Source organism: Scophthalmus maximus, chromosome 17, assembly GCF_022379125.1.
Source record: "Scophthalmus maximus strain ysfricsl-2021 chromosome 17, ASM2237912v1, whole genome shotgun sequence".
Classification (NCBI taxonomy): domain Eukaryota; kingdom Metazoa; phylum Chordata; class Actinopteri; order Pleuronectiformes; family Scophthalmidae; genus Scophthalmus; species Scophthalmus maximus.
In genome coordinates this window covers 20,342,565-20,363,072 of record NC_061531.1, presented here as the reverse complement: position 1 = coordinate 20,363,072, position 20,508 = coordinate 20,342,565, and the positions used below count along the sequence as shown (strand labels likewise).

General features: G+C 43.6%; 2 protein-coding genes across 4 annotated transcripts; both read right to left on the bottom strand.

Annotated features, from left to right (window-relative positions):
• Nucleotides 1-4,869: 4,869 nt before the first annotated feature.
• On the bottom strand, nt 4,870-7,648 carry LOC118289140 (keratin, type I cytoskeletal 13-like). Its single transcript, XM_035615883.2, has 7 exons — nt 7,196-7,648; nt 6,933-7,015; nt 6,635-6,791; nt 6,061-6,222; nt 5,533-5,658; nt 5,225-5,445; nt 4,870-5,019 (listed from the first exon to the last, which is right to left on the bottom strand). The coding sequence occupies exons 1-7, from the start codon at nt 7,577-7,579 to the stop codon at nt 4,932-4,934; spliced, it is 1,221 nt and encodes a 406-aa protein (XP_035471776.2). The 5' UTR covers nt 7,580-7,648; the 3' UTR covers nt 4,870-4,931.
• Nucleotides 7,649-10,101: 2,453 nt separating this feature from the next.
• On the bottom strand, nt 10,102-14,656 carry LOC118289132 (keratin, type I cytoskeletal 13). 3 transcript variants are annotated; one of them, XM_035615866.1, is made up of 7 exons: nt 14,193-14,656; nt 13,590-13,672; nt 12,076-12,232; nt 11,825-11,986; nt 11,570-11,695; nt 11,224-11,480; nt 10,102-10,352 (listed from the first exon to the last, which is right to left on the bottom strand). In XM_035615866.1, the coding sequence occupies exons 1-7, from the start codon at nt 14,577-14,579 to the stop codon at nt 10,187-10,189; spliced, it is 1,338 nt and encodes a 445-aa protein (XP_035471759.1). In that variant the 5' UTR covers nt 14,580-14,656; the 3' UTR covers nt 10,102-10,186. The 3 variants fall into 3 exon arrangements, with proteins under 3 accessions (XP_035471759.1, XP_035471760.1, XP_035471762.1); XM_035615867.1 differs by having other exon boundaries at nt 10,102-10,356; nt 11,231-11,480; XM_035615869.1 differs by having other exon boundaries at nt 10,102-10,356; nt 11,234-11,480.
• Between the last annotated feature and the right edge of the window lie 5,852 nt (nt 14,657-20,508).

Genomic DNA, 20,508 nt, shown 5'->3' with positions numbered 1-20,508 from the left:
GAGATGCCAAACATGCCGGGGGGTTGCAGTGTTGCCCCCGGGGCCGGGACCAGCAGGTGGGGGGGGTCCTGTCACCTGTCTGTCCACATGAAGCCCCGAGGTCCAGGCGTCTTCAAACACCTGTGAACGCCTCAGGTGCATCCACAGAGGCGTTGGAGGAGCGAAGAATTCTCCTGGAAACGTCAGAGTCGCTGTGAACGTTCACTGAAAAAACACAATGTCCTTTTCAGCAAATTGTAGAAAAGTTACCGACACAAACACAAGATTTTTTCTTTTCAGATCCCTACCCTGCATGAATGCTTTTGGGCCGAAAGATGAGAAACTGTTCAGTGTTTCACAGTAAATAGCAAAAATAAAACAAAACACAAATCTCTGAAAAAAAAAAGGATTAGAAAATATTTTTTGTCTTTTTTTCCTTCTTGGCAAATTGAAAATACATTGATGAGAAAAACAACAACATAGAAAAATGTTTCTGTCCCTTTGAACTGAAGTGAAAGGTTTGATTTGATACTATAATAAATATATAGTGTATGCTTTAATTATATCTGTATTTAGTTATACTATAATACTTTAGTTCCCATCTCTTTCTAAAACTCATGTACTTTCATATTCATAAACATAATGTAGATGTAGAAAAAACACATGAATCATTTGTTAAGAAAAAAAACCCTGAAATGTTCTGTGACCTGTTGGACTGGTTGTAAAACACACACATACACTCAGGATAGTTTCACAGTTCAGGATGCAGATGGAAGTCGAAAATAAATAGATTTAATACATTTCTCCTCATAAAAACACATTTAAAATTAGATCCAAATTTTGTGTTGTATTAAATCTCTCTCATCACATAATTAGTCAGTAAAACTCACTAACTAACTAACTAACTCACTCACTAACTAACTAACTAACTAACTCACTAACTAACTAACCAACTAACTCACTAACTAACTAACTAACTCACTAACTAACTCACTAGCTAACTCACTACCTCACTCACTCACTCACTAACTCAATCACTCACTCACTAACTCACTTACTCAATAACAAACTCATTAACTAACTTGCTCACTAACTAACTAACTCACTAACTCTCTCACTAAATAACTAACTCACTAACTCACTCACTCACTAACTCACTCACCCACTCACTCACTCACTCACTAACTCACTAACTCACTCACTAACTCACTTACTCACTAACAAACTCATTAACTAACTCGCTCACTAACTAACTAACTCACTAACTCACTCACTCACTAACTCTCTCACTAAATAACTCACTCACTCACTCACTCACTCACTAACTCACTAACTCACTCACTCACTCACTAACTCACTCACTAACTCACTCACTCACTCACTAACTCACTCACTCACTCACTCACTCACTCACTAACTCACTCACTCACTCACTCACTCACTCACTCACTCACTCACTCACTCACTCACTAACTAACTCACTCACTCACTCACTCACTAACTCACTCACTCACTAACTCACTCACTCACTAACTCACTAACCAACTCACTCACTCACTCACTCACTCACTCACTAACTCACTAACTAACTAACTCACTCACTCACTCACTAACTCAATCACTAACTCACTAACTAACTCACTCACTCACTCACTAACTCAATCACTAACTCACTAACTAACTCACTCACTCACTCACTCACTCACTCACTAACTCACTAACTCACTCACTCACTCACTCACTCACTAACTCACTAACTCACTCACTAACTCAATCACTAACTCACTAACTAACTAACTCACTCACTCACTCACTCACTCACTAACTCAATCACTAACTCACTAACTAACTCACTCACTCACTCACTCACTAACTCACTAACTCACTCACTCACTCACTCACTCACTCACTCACTAACTCACTCACTCACTCACTCACTCATTAACTAACTCACTAACTCACTCACTCACTCACTCACTCACTCACTAACTTACTCACTCACTCACTCACTCACTAACTCACTAACTCACTCACTCACTAACTAACTAACTCACTAACTAACTAACTCACTCACTCACTCACTCACTCACTAACTCACTAACCAACTCACTCACTCACTCACTCACTCACTCATTAACTAACTCACTAACTCACTCACTCACTCACTCACTCACTCACTCACTCACTCACTAACTCAATCACTCACTCACTCACTCACTAACTCACTAACTCACTCACTAACTCACTTACTCACTAACAAACTCATTAACTAACTCGCTCACTAACTAACTAACTCACTAACTCACTCACTCACTAACTCACTCACCCACTCACCCACTCACTCACTCACTAACTCAATCACTCACTCACTAACTCACTTACTCACTAACAAACTCATTAACTAACTCGCTCACTAACTAACTAACTCACTAACTCACTCACTCACTAACTCTCTCACTAAATAACTCACTCACTCACTCACTCACTCACTCACTAACTCACTCACTAACTCACTCACTAACTCACTCACTCACTCACTCACTAACTCACTCACTCACTCACTCACTCACTAACTCACTCACTATCTCACTAACTAACTCACTAACTCACTAACTCACTCACTCACTCACTCACTCACTAACTCACTCACTCACTCACTAACTCACTAACTAACTCACTCACTCACTCACTCACTCACTAACTCACTCACTCACTCACTCACTCACTCACTCACTAACTCACTCACTCACTAACTCACTAACCAACTCACTCACTCACTCACTCATTAACTAACTAACTCACTAACTCACTCACTCACTCACTCACTCACTCACTCACTAACTAACTCACTAACTCACTCACTCACTCACTCACTAACTCACTAACCAACTCACTAACTCACTAACTCACTAACTAACTCACTCACTCACTCACTCACTCACTCACTAACTCACTAACTAACTCACTCACTCACTCACTCACTCACTCACTAACTCACTCACTCACTCACTCACTCACTCATTAACTAACTCACTAACTAACTAACTCACTCACTCACTCACTCACTCACTCACTCACTCACTAACTCACTAACTAACTCACTAAGTCACTCACTCACTCACTCACTAACTCACTAACCAACTCACTCACTCACTCACTAACTCACTCACTCACTAACTCACTAACTAACTCACTAAGTCACTCACTCACTCACTCACTAACTCACTAACCAACTCACTCACTCACTCACTAACTCACTCACTCACTCACTCACTAACTCACTAACCAACTCACTCACTCACTCACTAACTCACTCACTCACTCACTCACTCACTCATTAACTAACTCACTAACTAACTAACTCACTCACTCACTCACTCACTCACTCACTCACTCACTCACTAACTAACTCACTAACTCACTCACTCACTCACTAACTCACTAACTAACTCACTCACTCACTCACTCACTCACTCACTCACTAACTAACTAACTCACTAACAGCGGTGAAAACATCTCCTTCTGGCAGATGTTACAAAGCAACGGACTCAGACCAACATTACGTCTCGTTGTTTTGTGAGTAACCATATATGGAGAGGGTGTGGCCCGACTGAGAGCTCGTCCACCTTCACCTGCGACCTGCACCGATTGGACAGTGCCAGCTTTCAATCACACTGCAGCCACGCCCCCAACACATCCGGTGCTTTATGGTCTGTGTGACTGTAACTGGACCATAATGTACAAAATGAACATCATGTGTTGAAGAAGACTTGAACTCCTTAGGAAAATGTTTTAGTGACGTTATGAATCAAGTGAGAAGTCGAGTCATGTTCTCATAGAGTCGCCCTCTGCTGGTCAGGACACAGAACACAGGCTTCACACACGTTCGGACCCGGAGTCTACGTCACTTTTTATAAACAGTCTGTGGCTAAAATAAGAAAAGAAGAAGAACAACAGCGACAGGGAACAGGAATGTCAAGGCTCAGACACAAAGTCGATCTGTCAGAACTCAATGGCTCATTTTGGACCAGGTTCAGTTGGTGACGTCACATTGACGAGTGTCAGACTCACGTCCGTCTGTTGCCCATACAGCTCCAGAGACTCAGACGTCAGGCGTTTGATTCATTATATTTAAAAACATGAATCTATGTGGTGGATATTGATTATTGATTGGGCAGTAACTATCAGCGGAACAGTGGTCATCATGACGACTGAACTTCTCAACACCACCTCCTTCACCTCCACCTATGGATTTAAACCCTGAGACTGTGCAGCAGTGATCGTGGAGAGGCCCCGCCCCCACACATGCTCTTGACCAATCATGAGTCAGTGATCAGAAACATGAACACAGCCAGACACCAGGGGGAGGGGCTTGTGACCTGTACTGCAGCCAGACACCAGGGGGCGATCAGGATGAATTAGCTTCATGTCGTCCATCTTTATTTACAGTCCGGACCAAGGTTTATCTAACATCAGCAACACATTATTAGCTGTTTGATAACGTAGACAATTTCTATTTCTGTTTCTGAAAGAGAATCATGAACTACATTATCATTCTGATACATTGTCTTGTAGGTCAACCTGTAGAATTCACTCTTCTTCTTCTTCTTCATGTCCAGAGTCAGTTTTCTTGACATGTCTGTCTGATTTGTCATATATGTGTCATTGTGAAGCTCATTTACATTATCGTAGATTCACGAATACCAAATGAGATATAGGTGTAGACTTAAATCAAAGGTATTTAAGAACAAATTCATTTTATTCGCACTTAATGGTTTAGTGGCACAGAGATGAGCCTTCAGTGTCCTGCCACATGGTTTGATAACATCCAGTATATGATATCAAATACTAGGATCTGTAAAATTAGTAACACACACACACACACACGTCTCAGTTGATCAGAAGTGTTTTATTCAAGTATTTCTGAGAACGGTTGGCATATGCTTGTCGTCTCATTCAGTCGTGCTGATGATCTCTTCGCCATCTATGAACTCCTTTGTGATGACCACCACTGTTCGAGTGGTGGTGGTGGAAGATGAGCTGCAGGGAAACGGAAACAAGAGTCCAGTTACCTTCTCTGATCAACAGGCTCAAAAAGCTTCTGACAGTCACACACAAGAAAGAAGAAGCCGTTTTAACTCATTAACTCAAGTTTATTTTAGCGATAGCTTTTCTGTCGCTGCATCACAGTGCTGACCAGCAGATATCCGATATCGGATATATCCCAGTTTGATGGTTGACTCACCTCAACATCTCTCCGTCCAGCAGCCTCCGGTACTCTGCAATCTCCAGCTCCAGCCGGGTCTTGATGTCCAGTAGCATCTGGTACTCCTGCCCCTGACGCTCCAGGTCCGCCCTCAGCTGGGCCAGCTGCTCTTCCAGGGCGGACACCTGCCTCTGGTAACCCGCCAGCATGTTGGAGTATCTGCTGTTGGTGTCGTCGAGAGTTCCTTCCAGAGACGCTTTCTAACAGAGAGTACAACACAGCGTGAGGAGATCTGCAGATTCTGCTCAATCAGAATGAAAAAGGATCAAGAAACGGTAGAAACCCACCATGCTGAGCTGCGCTTGGAGTTCGATCTCTAGACCCTGCAGCGTGCGTTTGACCTCTGTGACCTCGGAGCGTGTTGACTGAAGAGACTCTGTGCTCACGGCGACCACCTTATTAATCTCATCAGTCTATAACAGCAACAAAAAATGAATAAAACATGTTAGGAATCAAGTCAGAGGAAGGTCAGTCTGCTATAAATCCGCCTGTATGCAGATGACACTCTGCTGTGTCATTTTTATTTCACACTTTTGAACTTTAAAAACTCACATTCTTTTCAGTTTGACAAGTAGTGATTTAATTTGTTTCCTTAACATTACTGTACTTGAATGAGTTCTTAAAATACAGGATTAGAATATTTTTACAGAGCAAAGCAGCATGTCTTTGGGAGTGTGTCTTGGTAATGCTTTTGAATATCATTACATTATGAAGATAAGTCAATTTGGGAGCATATTTGTCTTGATTGACATGGGTCTCATCCTATCACAGTCTAGTTAAGCATTTCTTGATATACAAGGGTTTGTGGCGCTCACCTTGGCACTGTACCAGGACTCCAGTTCTCTGCGGTTCTTGGCAGCAACGCCCTCGTAGTGTTCCCTGATTTCGGCCATGACGCTGCTCAGATCCACCTGAGGAGCGGCGTCCACCTCCACGTTCACCTGCCCGGTCATCTGAGCCCGTAGATGCAGCAGGTCCTGCCGGAAAACATCCAGAGATTCGTCAATTCAATTTGTAGAAAATATTTATTTAATTGTTCATTGGGAAATAAACCCAAGTTTCTTTGTCTCAATGTTTTAATTTCATTTTAATAATGATTGTAAATTTAAATCCTTTGGAGGTTTTATTATTCAAACAGACCTGCAGTTTAAAACATTACTTTGGACTTGAAAAATTTCTGAAGCTGTCTCAATAACAAACTGAGATTCAGTGTTAATACAGATATTTGCAACCTTGACTAAAGATACTGATGACATTTGGATTTGTTTTATTTAATTTAGGTTCTTAACATAATTAATCTCTGATGAATGTGTCCTCCAAATGTCACTGGTTGAACTATTTCACAATGAACTATGGCTAATTTCTTTCAGTTTGCACTTTCATACCGACCTCCTCGTGGTTCAGCTTGAGCTGGATGAGTTCGTCCCTCAGACCCTCGATTTGCATCTCCAGGTCCGATCTTCCCAGAGTCAGCTCGTCCAGGAGTCTCTTCAGCCCAGTGATGTCGGCCTCCACGCCCTGACGCATGGCGAGCTCGTTCTCAAACCTGTGGCAGCAGCATCGGTCACATCAGCTGCTTCATTTTGTTTCAGCATTTATGCTAAGCTAAGCTAAGTTGTTGGACATGTTTCAAGTCTATTTGCAGCTTCTAATGACTATTGTAAATGTCCAGTGCTCGTTTACTCACTTGACTCTGAAGTCATCAGCAGCCAGCTTGGCGTTGTCGACGGCCAGGTACAGGGCTCCGTTCCTACGGGTGGCACCTAAGATCTGAATAAAAAAAAAAGGTAAGGCATCATGCTTTCGGTGTGGCCGAAAGATTATTTGTGTTTTAATCTGCCTCGGGACGATTCATGTCAGTGAGGACAAAACGGAGCATCTTTATTTTCAGACATTCTTTTCTCACTCTGTTCACGTGGTCTGAGTCTTTGTGATAGAAACTGGTCTCACCTGGTCCTGCAGGTCACTGATGACTAGCTGGTGTGCAGAGCAGTCGTGGCCCTGAGGTTTGGTCTTGTTCTCCAGGAACTGCCTGATCTTCAGCTCCAGGTCAGCGTTGGCCGCCTCCAGCTTCTGGACCTTGTCCAGGTAGATGGACAGGCGGCTGTTCAGGTTCTGCATGTCGGCCTTCTTGTTGTCTGTGTTGACGACGGCGTCGGCCAGGTTGAAGCCACCGCCGCCTCCTGCAGCAGCACCACCAGCGGAAGAGAAGCTCCTGGCAGCGCTCATGCTGGAGATGCGGACACCGGAGCCTCCGGCGCCACCGTACACGCTGGGGGCCCTCATGGACCCGAGGCGGTTTCCACTGGAGAAGGAGCGAGAGTAGGAGGCCATGGTGGAGGAGTTTGCCTGCTCTGGATGGAGAGAAGGGAGTGCTGGAGAGACTGTGTCCAGCTCCTTTTATGATTCCTGAAAGTGAGAGAGGGGAGGAGGCAGCCCCCACCCCAACACACACCACCATACACACAAACACACACACACACACACACACACACACACACACACACACACACTGCTCGCCTCAGGGCAAAGCAACACGATGATAAACATCCACGGGCGAATCACAGAAGGAATTTTAAGTGCAGGTCTGTTGCACAATGTGAAACCAGCTCCTCTGTTTGTTCTGTTATCTGTGAGTGAAGCTTCTTTCAGGTGATGATGTGATGTCGTGGCTCAGGTGACCCGTCCTCTGTAAACCTGATGGAATCTGATCAGATCACATTTGTGCACATTTCAGACCCTCGACCCTCGTCAGCCTCAAAACCTCACCTGGATTCCTCTGCATGTACCCACCTGTGTGTGTGTGTGTGTGTGTGTGTGTGTGTGTGTGTGTGTGGTATCTTGCAGACCCCTCCTCCTGTTCTTCGCAGCCCTTCACTCAGGCTGTTTGCTGTGACAACACACACAGTCACTAAGTTCATATGAAGCCTGCAGCTGAAAGTATGAAGCTGTTCCTTCACCCTTGTGTAACCTGGTAGAATCATAGTTATAAAAAATTGTGATGGAAAAACTGGTGCAGTTGAATCAGGAAGCCGGAGACCGGATTGATTACAGGTTTGTTACACAGATCAACTAGTGGTCAGTGCATGGTGTCCCAAAAAACCTCACTTTCCCAGTCAGAGTGATGTATTTAACTCTGAGAATCAAATTTATTTATCTAACCGACAGAATGTCTGTCTCCATAGAAACCCTCTGTCTCTGTCTGAGTACATTTAGGACAAAGGGCCAAACCTTATAACCACACTCAACGTTCAGTCAAGGCAGATTTGAAGACAGAAAAAACCTCCTGCAGCGTCCATGTGCTCGTCTGCAGGAAGTAATTGAGTATTTCCCTTATTTCTTCCTCTACTGCACAACATCAGTACTTTTTACTGCACTGTGGTTCCAGTGGTTCCAGTTCACTCGGCAGATCGTGGTCTGCTGCAGTGTCCTGTGTCTTAACTCGACTCGACTGTTGTATTTAGTTTAGTTTAGTTTAGTTTTTTTCAATCACATAGTTACACAACATCACATACATAACATAAATAGTAAAAAAAAAATGCACCTTTTACATTATATTTTATTTATATGTTGATCAAAGGTCCCTCAGGATCTTATCAATCGTATCAAATGTATTATTCATTCACTCAGAGGTTCCACAGACAGTCGGTTTTTCCATAGCAATACACCTTGAGCCTCTAACAGTAAAAACGCCAAGTAAAGATTTCTATCATTTGAGAGCACAAAATTGGTCAATATTCAGGATACATAACTTAGGATCAAGAGGTGACCAACAAGGTTCAGTACCTGTGGACAGCTCCATTTATAGCGTAACGTCAATAAAACATTCAAACGTGCAGAAATGCTCCTTTCAGATATATACTAATAATTGTATAATATATTGCACTATGGGAAATTCTTATTTAATGATGTTATTTCTATCAGCCAGTTGACTAATAAAGCACTGCAACATTTTTTTAACTCCTAAACTTTGAAGGAAGTGATCAATTGTCAATGTGATTAATTCATTTTTTCATTCAGTTTTTTTTTCTTCTTCTTCACATTCCAAGAAATCCTGACACGCTGATATTGTCCTCATGGTACAAAAAGGACTGATGGGATCAAACCATTGACCTTCTGGTTAGTGGACCGCCCTCTCTACCTCCTGATCCCCAGTTTGTTCCTATAGTTTTCTTAAACATCTTGAGTAAATATTCCGTTTCCTCCGACCTCTGGGTTTCGTCCTTCGCACCGGGTTCGACTCTCTAACGGGCGTCTCCATGGTCATCACCATGGAGACGCCCGTCCCCCTGTAATGTTGACGTGAAGTGAATCATTAACTCCGACTGACAGAAGAGTTTCACTGGAGGTCGACCTCTATGTGACCTTGTGTCTGACTCTACATCGTCGCCTAATGAGGATATTATCTTGAGATGAGACCGGTTCTGTTTGTGGAAGGTTCGGACATTTTTTAAAAATGAAATACTTTTGAAAGTTAGGGACATTTAATGAACAAGGACGTATTTGAAGAGAATAAACTTTTCATTTCTGGAACATCCGAACAATGAAAGTGAGTTTTTTTAGATGAAGATTAGTTATAACATCTTCTGAAAGTGAGAAAATTTTCTTAAAGGTCAGATATGGTTGCTGCCTTTAGCCACACGAACATTTCTCGGTCCATAATGAGCGGAAGTTAAATTATCTGTGGAGATTTTAATGTTAAAAATAAAGTGACTTTGATCATAAATTACTACTTTAATTTAAAATGATTTGATTCCTGAACCTCATTAACTCTAGAGAACTCCTTTCGTGGTGCAGCACCTAGTGGCCATTAGAAGAACTGCAGCATCTTTGGACAAAAGACACGAGAGACGAGATTTCATTTTGAAGCACCTCAGCAGACTTTTATTTACGTCTTTACTCCTGTGCGGGGGCAGTGACAGCGCCCCCTGTTGGTGCTGTCTAGGCATCGACGACGGTCTCCTTGGTGCTCACCACGACCCCGTCCACCATCACCTCCTCGATGGTGATGAATTTCTTGGTGGTGGTAGAGGTCGGCGCCGGGGCCGGGGCTGGGACGGTGACCGCGGTGGAGGAGGACGAGCTGGACATGGACATGGAGGAGGAGCTGGAGAGAGACGGACATCACAGTCAGAGTTTTGTTATTTTGATGGAAGAAAATAAAACCTGTTGATATTTAACTCATTGTTGTCAAAAGAGTCACGTCAGGATCAAGGTGAATACAAAAAGGGTTAAATAACATTTAGAGATAGTTGTTGAATGTGAAGTTGATATTCAGATGAACGGTCGTGTTAAACAAAATTATTTTTAAAAAGCAGAAAAAAGCCTCTGTCCTCAGGTTTCTGTAGTTTCTGAAACCGTCAGCATTAATTTATCAAGTTATTTTTTTCACATGTTTGTGGAAAAGGCTGATTTGCTTTTTTTCTGTTCCTTCAAGTGAATTTAATATCAGCTGTCTTGATGATGACGATGTTGATGATGATGCTGAGTGCTCGTGTATCTGAGTAAAACATTTATTTGACAAAGAATCAAATAGTTTTTTAAAATTGAAAACAAGACGTTTTCACAAGACAAGAAGATAAAAATGTAGATATGGACACAAAAATAAGTCCAATGTCATTATTTAAAAGCAATTTATTTGTGGTTATGTTACTGGAATTTATTAAATCTATTGTATTTCTGAGGTAGTTAATCGTCTGTCCTCAACATGATGACTGGACAAACGTCTGATATGTTCATGTGACAAACATCTCTGAACTTGTAGAAGGAGAATGCGCCTGTTTCGTAGACAGTGGTTACAACTGCACTGTTGTCACACATATGCACTTTGATTCGTCTTGGTGTTGTGAACCACATATCAGAATAAACTGCTCGTCTGCCTCCTCGACTCGTCTGTCTGCAAACCTTGTGAAACCTGAAAATTCTAACAAACTATCAGACGACATTGATCTACAGGCTGTGAACCCAACCCGTCTCACCTGGCGCCGCCGCCGCCGCCGCCGCCGCCGCCGCCGCCGCCGCCCTCTCCGTCCAGCAGCCTCCTGTACTCGGCGATCTCCATCTCCAGTCTGGTCTTGATGTCCAGCAGCATCTGATATTCCTGAGACTGTCGGCCCATGTCGGCGTTCAGCGACACCAGCTGCTCCTCCAGCATCGTCACCTGGTTCTGGTAGATGGACAGCTGCATGGAGTAGCGGCTCTGCGTCTCGTTCAGGGTTCCCTCCAGACCGGCTTTCTGCAGGAGGTTGAGAGGAGACCAGAGGGTCAGTTTATCTATCGCCTCAGAAGAACGCTGGACGTGAACGCGTGTTCTGAGATAATCACCATGCTGTTCTGCGACTGCAGCTCGATCTCCAGGCTTTGCAACAACCGCTTGAGGTCTGTGAGCTCCGACTTGGACGTGTTCACGCTCTCTGTGCTGGCCGCGATGTCTTTGTTCAGTGACTCCATCTGTGCGGAGGGAAACGACAAGATCTTCACAACACAGAAGACAGAAAATCCTCCTCAACACAAAACCTCTGTCACTCATGTTTCCACCAGATCAGTTGGAAAACAACTAAACTCTGTTCAAGAGCTCACCTTGGACTGGAACCAGGTCTCCAGCTCTTTGCGGTTTTTGACGGCGACGGCCTCGTAGTGCTCCCTGATCTCATCCATGATCTTGGTCAGGTCCTGCTGTGGGGCAGCGTCCACCTCCACGTTCACCTGGCCACTCATCGATGATCCCATAGACAGAAGCTCCTACAGACCAACAGCAGCAAGGACAAGCAGGTGAGGGCCGAGTGTTTACTGAGTCTGACCAGCGGATTAAGACCCGAGAGACCACCGACCTCCTCGTGGTTCTTCTTCAGGAAGATCAGCTCCTCCCTCAGACCCTCGATCTGCATCTCCAGGTCGGTTCTGGACATAGTCAGCTCGTCCAGGAGTCTCCTCAGCCCGGCGATGTCGGCCTCCACCGACTGACGCATGGCGAGCTCGTTCTCAAACCTGCAGGAGGACATGAGTGATCGTCTTTATATACAGTCACTGATCGTCTTTATATACAGTCACTGATCGTCTTTATATACAGTCACTGATCGTCTTTATATACAGTCGCCGATCGTCTTTATATACAGTCACTGATCGTCTTTATATACAGTCACTGATCGTCTTTATATACAGTCGCCGATCGTCTTTATATACAGTCGCCGATCGTCTTTATATACAGTCGCCGATCGTCTTTATATACAGTCGCTAGTCGTCTTTATATACAGTCACTGATCATCTTTATATACAGTCGGCAATCGTCTTTATATACAGTCGCCGATCGTCTTTATATACAGTCACTGATCGTCTTTATATACAGTCGCCGATCGTCTTTATATACAGTCGCCGATCGTCTTTATATACAGTCACTGATCGTCTTTATATACAGTCGCCGATCGTCTTTATATACAGTCACTGATTGTCTTCATATACAGTCACTGATCGTCTTTATATACAGTCGCCGATCGTCTTTATATACAGTCACTGATTGTCTTCATATACAGTCACTGATCGTCTTTATATACAGTCGGCAATCGTCTTTATATACAGTCACTGATTGTCTTCATATACAGTCACTGATCGTCTTTATATACAGTCGGCAATCGTCTTTATATACAGTCAGTGATCGTCTTTATATACAGTCACTGATCGTCTTTATATACAGTCACTGATCGTCTTTATATACAGTCAGTGATCGTCTTTATATACAGTCACTGATCGTCTTTATATACAGTCACTGATCGTCTTTATATACAGTCAGTGATCGTCTTTATATACAGTCACTGATTGTCTTCATATACAGTCACTGATCGTCTTCATATACAGTCGGCAATCGTCTTTATATACAGTCACTGATCGTCTTCATATACAGTCACTGATCGTCTTCATATACAGTCGGCAATCGTCTTTATATACAGTCACTGATCGTCTTTATATACAGTCGGCAATCGTCTTTATATACAGTCACTGATCATCTTTATATACAGTCACTGATCATCTTTATATACAGTCACTGATCGTCTTCATATACAGTCTCTGATCGTCTTCATATACAGTCACTGATCGTCTTCATATACAGTCACTGATCGTCTTCATATACAGTCTCTGATCGTCTTCATATACAGTCACTGATCGTCTTCATATACAGTCTCTGATCGTCTTCATATACAGTCAGTATGTTTGACGCAGAGATCTTGTGTGAGTTGATGATAAAAAGTCTCTATTCTATTTACAGAATATTAGCATAGATTTATTTTGCCTCCTCTGATCCAAACACTCAGATTTAAACTTTCTCTCAGAAAAGAATGAATTCACTCACTTGAGCCTGAAGTCGTCGGCGGCCAACTTGGCGTTGTCGATGGACAGATAGATGCCACCGTTGATTCGAGTCGCCTCCTGGATCTGGAGCGAAGAGACGTGAGATTGTCAGTTTAGCACTGATATGTTCAAGTGTACGTGAAGATAAAGAGATTGATGTCTGAAATTGAGACGTTTTGTTGATCACATGATCAAATCATCAGCCGCTGCTTCTTGTCCAACAGGTTCGGAGGGATTCTACCTGTCAGCAGCTAATCTCCCTCTGGTATTTACACGATGTGCATGTCACTTCATTCATATTTGTCTTTTTTCTTTTCTTTTTTCTATTCTTAAATCTTTTCAGATGCGTCTCATCATATTGATTCAGGAACTGAAATGAGCCCGAACAGTCGATTCCTGAGGTCGCGTCTGTGGTCATGTGGTCTGCAGCTCTTCTTGCCGTGCGACCTCAGATCAGTTTGACTCACATTATGTGAACACACTATATTGTGGCGTCACGGAGACGCTCGGCTGCTGTCAGGATTCTGACGTTGTACGTTTTCACAACTTCTGCAGACAAATGTTGTCACATGACCAAACCTTCACTCGTCCGAGGTGAGCTTACCTTCTCCTGCAGCTCCGCGATGGTGACATAGTAGGCGCTGTAGTCTCGGGACGACGGCGAGGACTTGCTGTCCAGGAACTGTCTGATCTTCAGCTCCAGCTCGGCGTTGGCCGCCTCCAGCTTCCGGACCTTCTCCAGGTAGGTGGCCAGGCGGTCGTTCAGGTTCTGCATGGTGCCCTTCTCGTTGCTGGAGATGTCCATGCTTTCGGCACCACCGTCGAAGGAGAACCCGCCACCTCCACCACCGTAGCTGTAGCCAAAGCCGCCTCCGCCGCTGCTGGAGTACATGGAGCCGCTGGAGATTCGGACGTGATTGCTTCCAGAGCCACCGTACATGGACCTGCTGCTGCCTCCCATGTTGACTCCACCGGACCTGAAGTTCATCATCTTGTTGTCTGGTGATGAGCGTAGAGGAGGATCGTCTCTCTGCTTCAGCTGGAGCGGAGAAAGTGCAGAGCTCGGAGAGAGGCTGATGTTTTATACCGTTAGATGAGTGTGTGAGGAGGAGGGGGAGGAGAGGGGAGGATGGAGAGCTGGTGCCAAGCCTGGGTGGAGACACTTGTCCCGGTTTAACCCACAAACAAGCTCCCAGCGTCGCGTGAAGGGCAAATGGGCCGTGGGTGTGTCTGAGAAAAGAAAAGGTGGAATCCACCTTTCGCCCTTTTTAATCACCTGCTTGTTTTACATGCAGAGGATCTGAAGGCCAAAACTCCCGATCGCATCAAACACAAGAGAGAGTCGGAGCGAGTTTAGACCTGAAGACATTTAGGTGGAACCACTGATTTAAATTTCAGTGTAAACAAGAGGAATCACGTCTGGTCCACTGGCAGCTGTTAACGGGCCCATGTCGGCTGCTCAACTCTGCCTGGGGATTGATAGAAGCCACAGAGCTTATGCGAGATTATCAGACTTAGAGAAGCTGTGAAGGGTTTTAATAAAACAAACTCATCACCGGCAAAAACACTTCAGGATGAAATCAGGTTTTTCCTGCTCCGGTCAGTTTGTTCGCTGAGGTTTCGTCCCGTCGAACCTTCAGCTCTAACACGTCAACAAAGTGTCAAAGGAAGTTTGAATGTGGATTAATACGACGTTCAGATTTCTGTATATTGCAAATTCACATTCATAACTAGATCATCAGTTTTATTTAGATTAACACCAAATCATCACAGAATCAGTCAGTAAACGTGTCTTATGGTTTGAATTATTCTCTGTGAAATCAGTAAACATGTTAAAAAACTGTCTCACAATGTTACAGAAAGAGATCCGCCCCTTTGTCCAGAGTCTACAGAGCCCTCGAAGGGACATGGAAGGTCAGTTGTGTGTTACCAGAAACAAACCCAACAGAACATTGGAGCACACACACACCCGTAGATTTTCATTTTGAGATTGGCCTCAGTCAATTCCAGTAGTCTGGAACATCTCGTTTCAATTCTGATTTCCAAGACGCATTACCAATGGACGCAGATCCTCAAGATCCACAAGATCCTCAAGATCCTCAAGATCCTCAAGATCCACAAGATCCTCAAGATCCACAATATCCACAAGATCCTCAAGACCCACAAAACCCACAAGATCCACAAGATCCACTAGATCCTCAAGATCCACTAGATCCTCAAGATCCTCAAGATCCTCAAGATCCTCAAGACCCACAAAACCCACAAGATCCACAAGATCCACAAGATCCTCAAGATCCACAAGATCCTCAACATCCACAAAACCCACAAGATCCACAAGATCCACAAGACCCACAAGATCAACAGGATCCTCAAGATCCTCCCAATTCGTCACGGATTCTGTCTGGCTCCGTGACACCAGACAGACAGACAGACAGACACACGAACAGACAGACAGACAGACAGACAGACACACGAACAGACAGACAGACAGACGTGTGGATGTAAATATATGTTTAATTTGCAGATTTAAACATCCATCCATTAGATCCTTCATACTTTGAGATGCCTCACAAATAGAAAGGCCTTGACCTGCATCACCGTGTCACCCATGTTTAAATATGTACACACACACACACATATATATATATATATGTGTGTGTTTGTGTATATATATATATATATGTACTTTTTTTGCATGCACCTCTGTGATCGTCTCTGTTCTCACTTTGCATTTATGAGTCCAAACTAATCAGAACAGTGGTGTTTCAGTCAGAAACAACAGCTGCTCACTTTCATCATCATTATCAGTTGTTTCATGTTTTTATTTTGATCTTATTTAATCTGATTGGGGGGGTGGTCACAACACTGAGATGAGATGAGATGAGATGAGATGTGATGAGATGAGATTAAATCCCTGTTGGTTTGTCTGAAGAGACTTTCAACGTCTTTCCATGTTGCTGAAATCAGTTGACTTGTATAAAATCATCAGTGTGAAGTATCACATTGTGATAATGGTGATTGCATGAACGGAGGCCTGAGGCTGTTGCTTTGTGCCGGTGGGTGGAGCTGTGTGGAGGAATTCTCCTGCAGGCATGTTCCCATCATCTGCAGCCTTCGCTTGCTGCAGGGAACTGACAGGTATGTGCAACACCCAGCTCCTCTATGATCATTAAATATAATCATTTCATTTCTGTTTGTTTAAAAGAGGTGTGTTCACTTTGTTGTTCTGTTAGAGGAGACGCTTCAGTTGGAGCAGACGAAGGCTCTGCCAAAATAAAAGCATTTCATCAGTGGGTGAAGTTTGAATATTAAAACATGTCGTTGGTGAATCATATGATGTTCGTCAGTTCAACACTGAGTTTCACTGTGAACTCTTATTTTATATAAAACGCCTCAATAACCCTAGACCCTGCCCTTGTCAGTAACTACAGACCCATTTCAAAACTACCCTTTCTGTCCAAAGACCCGGTAAAGGTCGTCCTCACCAAATAAATACCATACCTCAACCATAACAACATCCTAGATCAATTTCAGTCTGGTTACAGAACTCTTCACAGAGTCCGCTATCCTGAGAGTCTACAACGACCCGCCCCTCTCTGCCGATGCTGGTGAGTGTGCAGTCCTAATTCTGCTTGACCTTAGTGTGGCAAAGGCCGTGCTCTGGACTGGATCACCTCCTACCTCTGTGACAGGAGGTTGGGGTTAACCTGGGTCGGTCCTCTTCAACCCCGGCGTGGTTATTCTGTGGGGTGCCTCAAGGTTCCATCCTGGGTCCCATTCTTTTCTTTCTTTATATACTCCCACTCAGCTAAATATTTAAAAAAACACAACATCTGCTATCACACCTATGCCGACGACAGCCAACTGGACTCCCACTCAAACCCACTGACCACTCCAGTATGCCCAGACTACTGAACTGCCTAGCTGACACCAAATGTTGGATAGCCCACAATATGCTCCAACTAAATGAAAACTAAATTGAGATTGTGATGTTTGGGCCCCCGGAGTCCATTAAGGCCATAAGTAGCAGTCTGGGAAACCTGGCTCCCCTGGTCAAACCTTCAGCTCGTGACCTGGGCGTGATACTGGACAAACAGGACTAATCCATCATCAAAACAAGCTTCTTTCAGCTCCGTACAATCACCAAAATCAAACATTTTCTCAGTTTTAAAGATCTTGAAAAGGTCATTCACACCTTCATCTCCTCCCGTCTTGACTACTGTAACTCACTCTACACCGGCATCAATCAGTCCTCTCCTGCTCGCCTGCAGTGAGTCCAGAATGCTGCAGCCAGAGTCCTGATGGGAAAAAGAAGAGAGACCTCATCACTCTTGTCCTGGCCTCTCTTCATTGAATCCCAGTCTCTTTTAGAATCAATTTTAAAATCCTTCTATTTGTTCTTAAAGCTCCGAATGGTCGAGCACCGTCCAATATCTCGGAGCTCCTCGCGACTCGTTCCTCCTCACGGTCCTTGGCTCTGCTGACCAGAGACTCATGGCTGCTCCTCGGACCAGACTGGAGCTCAGGAGGGACCTTCTCAGTCGCAGTCCCAAAGCTGTGGAAGTTTTTTAAGGCTAAAAACCCACCTCTTCTCGCTGAGACTTGAGATTAAATATGGGTCTTTATGGCACAATCACGTTTTTTATGTTTTCCTCCAACACCTGTGTTATTTCACCGTGTTTGCAACTTTTATCTTATTTTAATTTATTGTAAAGCACTTTGGTCAACTCCTGTTGTTTGTGCCATATAAATAAAATTGACCTGACTTGAATAAATTCGGTGAACAAGGAAGTGACTTGTTCACTCATGTTGGAACACAGAATCAATTAAATATTGGTGATGATCCAGAAATATTCTTTTAATCACTTTCTTTCCTTCTTGACGTCTGTCAGCAGAACTCGTCCGGCAGCTGGAATCCACCCTGACAGCCATTGTCACACACACACACACACACACACATGCACAGACACACACGCACACACACACACACACACACACGCACATGCACAGACACACACGCACACACACACACACACACACACATGCACAGACACACACGCACACACACACACACACACACACATGCACAGACACACACACACACACATGCACAGACACACACACACACACACGCACACGCACGCACACACACACACACACACACACACACTCACTCACACCCACAGAAACACACACATTAACACACACGCACACACGCCTCAGGGAAACCTGTCCGTCACTTCTCCTCTCTGCTCATGAATCTTTCTGGATGAGTCTTCACCTGGATCCTCCGCCTGCAGCTCCAATCACGACCTGAGAGCCCCGCCCTCACCTGGCGCTGGGGGTGGGGCTTACGTAAGATGCTGTTGCCTGCAGGTACACACAGGTGTGTCTCTGTGGCCCCTTCAGATTCCAGTAAACCTCTAAGAAGAACAAGGTTGTGCAGAGTTTTATCAATTTACTCTTTACTTTTGTGAAGCAGAACCAGTTCCACACATTCCAAAAAGAGTAAACATCTTTTTGGGATGTTTACTCGTCCCCAGTCGGAACCAGAACTCCGCTGGTCTACTGGTCTGAACTGCAACAAACTCTCCACCATTTTGAGAGAACTTGAACGAAAGCAGCTGCAGCTGCAGCGAGATGTTTTCTGAAACCTTCACATGGAGAAAGTGAATCTTTAAAAGTAGAAGTTTAAAAAGCTGCTGTGGTGTTAAGTCCTGATCCGTCGGTTCTGATGTTGATGTTGTTGATGTGGTGGCAACGGGTTCTGGAGCAGCTGGTCCTGGATCAGAACCTGCCACAGGGTTTTGTTGCTCAGTGTTCAGACGCAGCAGCAGAAACTGTACTGACCAGCAGAGGGCGACTCGACTTCTCTTGATCAGTAGACATCTTCCTGAGGACTTTATGGTTCAATCTCGATGTGAGTCTACACTGGTACCGTCCAATCGGTGGACAAGCTCTCAGAACTAACATTTGTGTGACCTCTGCCCTCTGCTGTGTATTCCTTCATTTTTTAAATTTCACTTTGATTCACATATTAATCATATTTATAAAACCACGTGGACGCTTCATTTACTCTTCCTATCATTTCAAAGACGCTCAAACACAATAGAGACATCTATGTGTTGTGTAACCAGATTCCAGACGCTCCCTCCTCCTCCTCAGGGTGTGACGCCGCCCGGATTCTTTCTTTTATTAAACCTTTTTTTCTGCCTTTGAACGACCGTCAGTCAATCAATCATCACTCTCTCTCTCTCTTAGTCACACAAACTGTAAACAAAAAGACAAAACTTTAACCTGCTCAGTTCAGTTTTACTTTTCCTGTTTTGTGTTATTCATGCTCTTTGGTTCGTTTTTGTCGTTAAAGTGACTTTGTCTCTGTTCATGTTTCAGCACGTTTCTCACCTGAGAAGGAAAAGTCTCTGCCTCCGAACTTGTAAAACCTGTTGATCTTTCACAGGAAACGGAAAGTCATGAGTAAATGTAACTGTTATTCTTCAGTTATTTCACTCCATATCTACTGGAAACTTGTTGTATCTATTTAATTTGGTCGAGTTGTTGTGAAATTTTTCTTCTTCAGTTTTAGTAAAACTAAATTAAAAAGGAACTAACAAACAACTTATACAACAATAATTTATAAATATATAGGTACAGAAATGTCTGCTGTTCTGTCTCTCTCTGATTTATTCCTGCTCAGTTTTTACACATTTCTAAATTTTAAAAAGTTGTGTTATAAATATTGAATGTGAGGGCAAACCCTAACTTTAACTTTTTACTTTTTACTTTCAATTTTAACATTTAACATTTACTTTAACTTTTAACTTTTAACTTTTAACTTAAAATTTTCAATTTTAACTTTAACTTTTAACTTCAACATTTAACATTTAACATTAAACATTTAACATTTACTTTAACTTTAA

Bases quoted from the DNA above. Each gene is read 5' to 3' on its own strand.
- LOC118289140 (XM_035615883.2), bottom strand. From the start codon at position 7,579: ATGGCCTCCTACTCTCGCTCCTTCTCCAGTGGAAACCGCCTCGGGTCC. The intron at 5,659-6,060 runs GTGAGCGCCACA...TTGCTGTTATAG, and splicing joins AGTCCTGGTACAGTGCCAAG to ACTGATGAGATTAATAAGGT. The intron at 5,446-5,532 runs GTGGGTTTCTAC...ACTCTCTGTTAG, and splicing joins TCCAAGCGCAGCTCAGCATG to AAAGCGTCTCTGGAAGGAAC.
- LOC118289132 (XM_035615866.1), bottom strand. From the start codon at position 14,579: ATGATGAACTTCAGGTCCGGTGGAGTCAACATGGGAGGCAGCAGCAGG. The intron at 13,673-14,192 runs GTAAGCTCACCT...TCTTCGCTCCAG, and splicing joins TCGCGGAGCTGCAGGAGAAG to ATCCAGGAGGCGACTCGAAT. The intron at 11,696-11,824 runs GTGAGCTCTTGA...CCCTCCGCACAG, and splicing joins AGACCTGGTTCCAGTCCAAG to ATGGAGTCACTGAACAAAGA.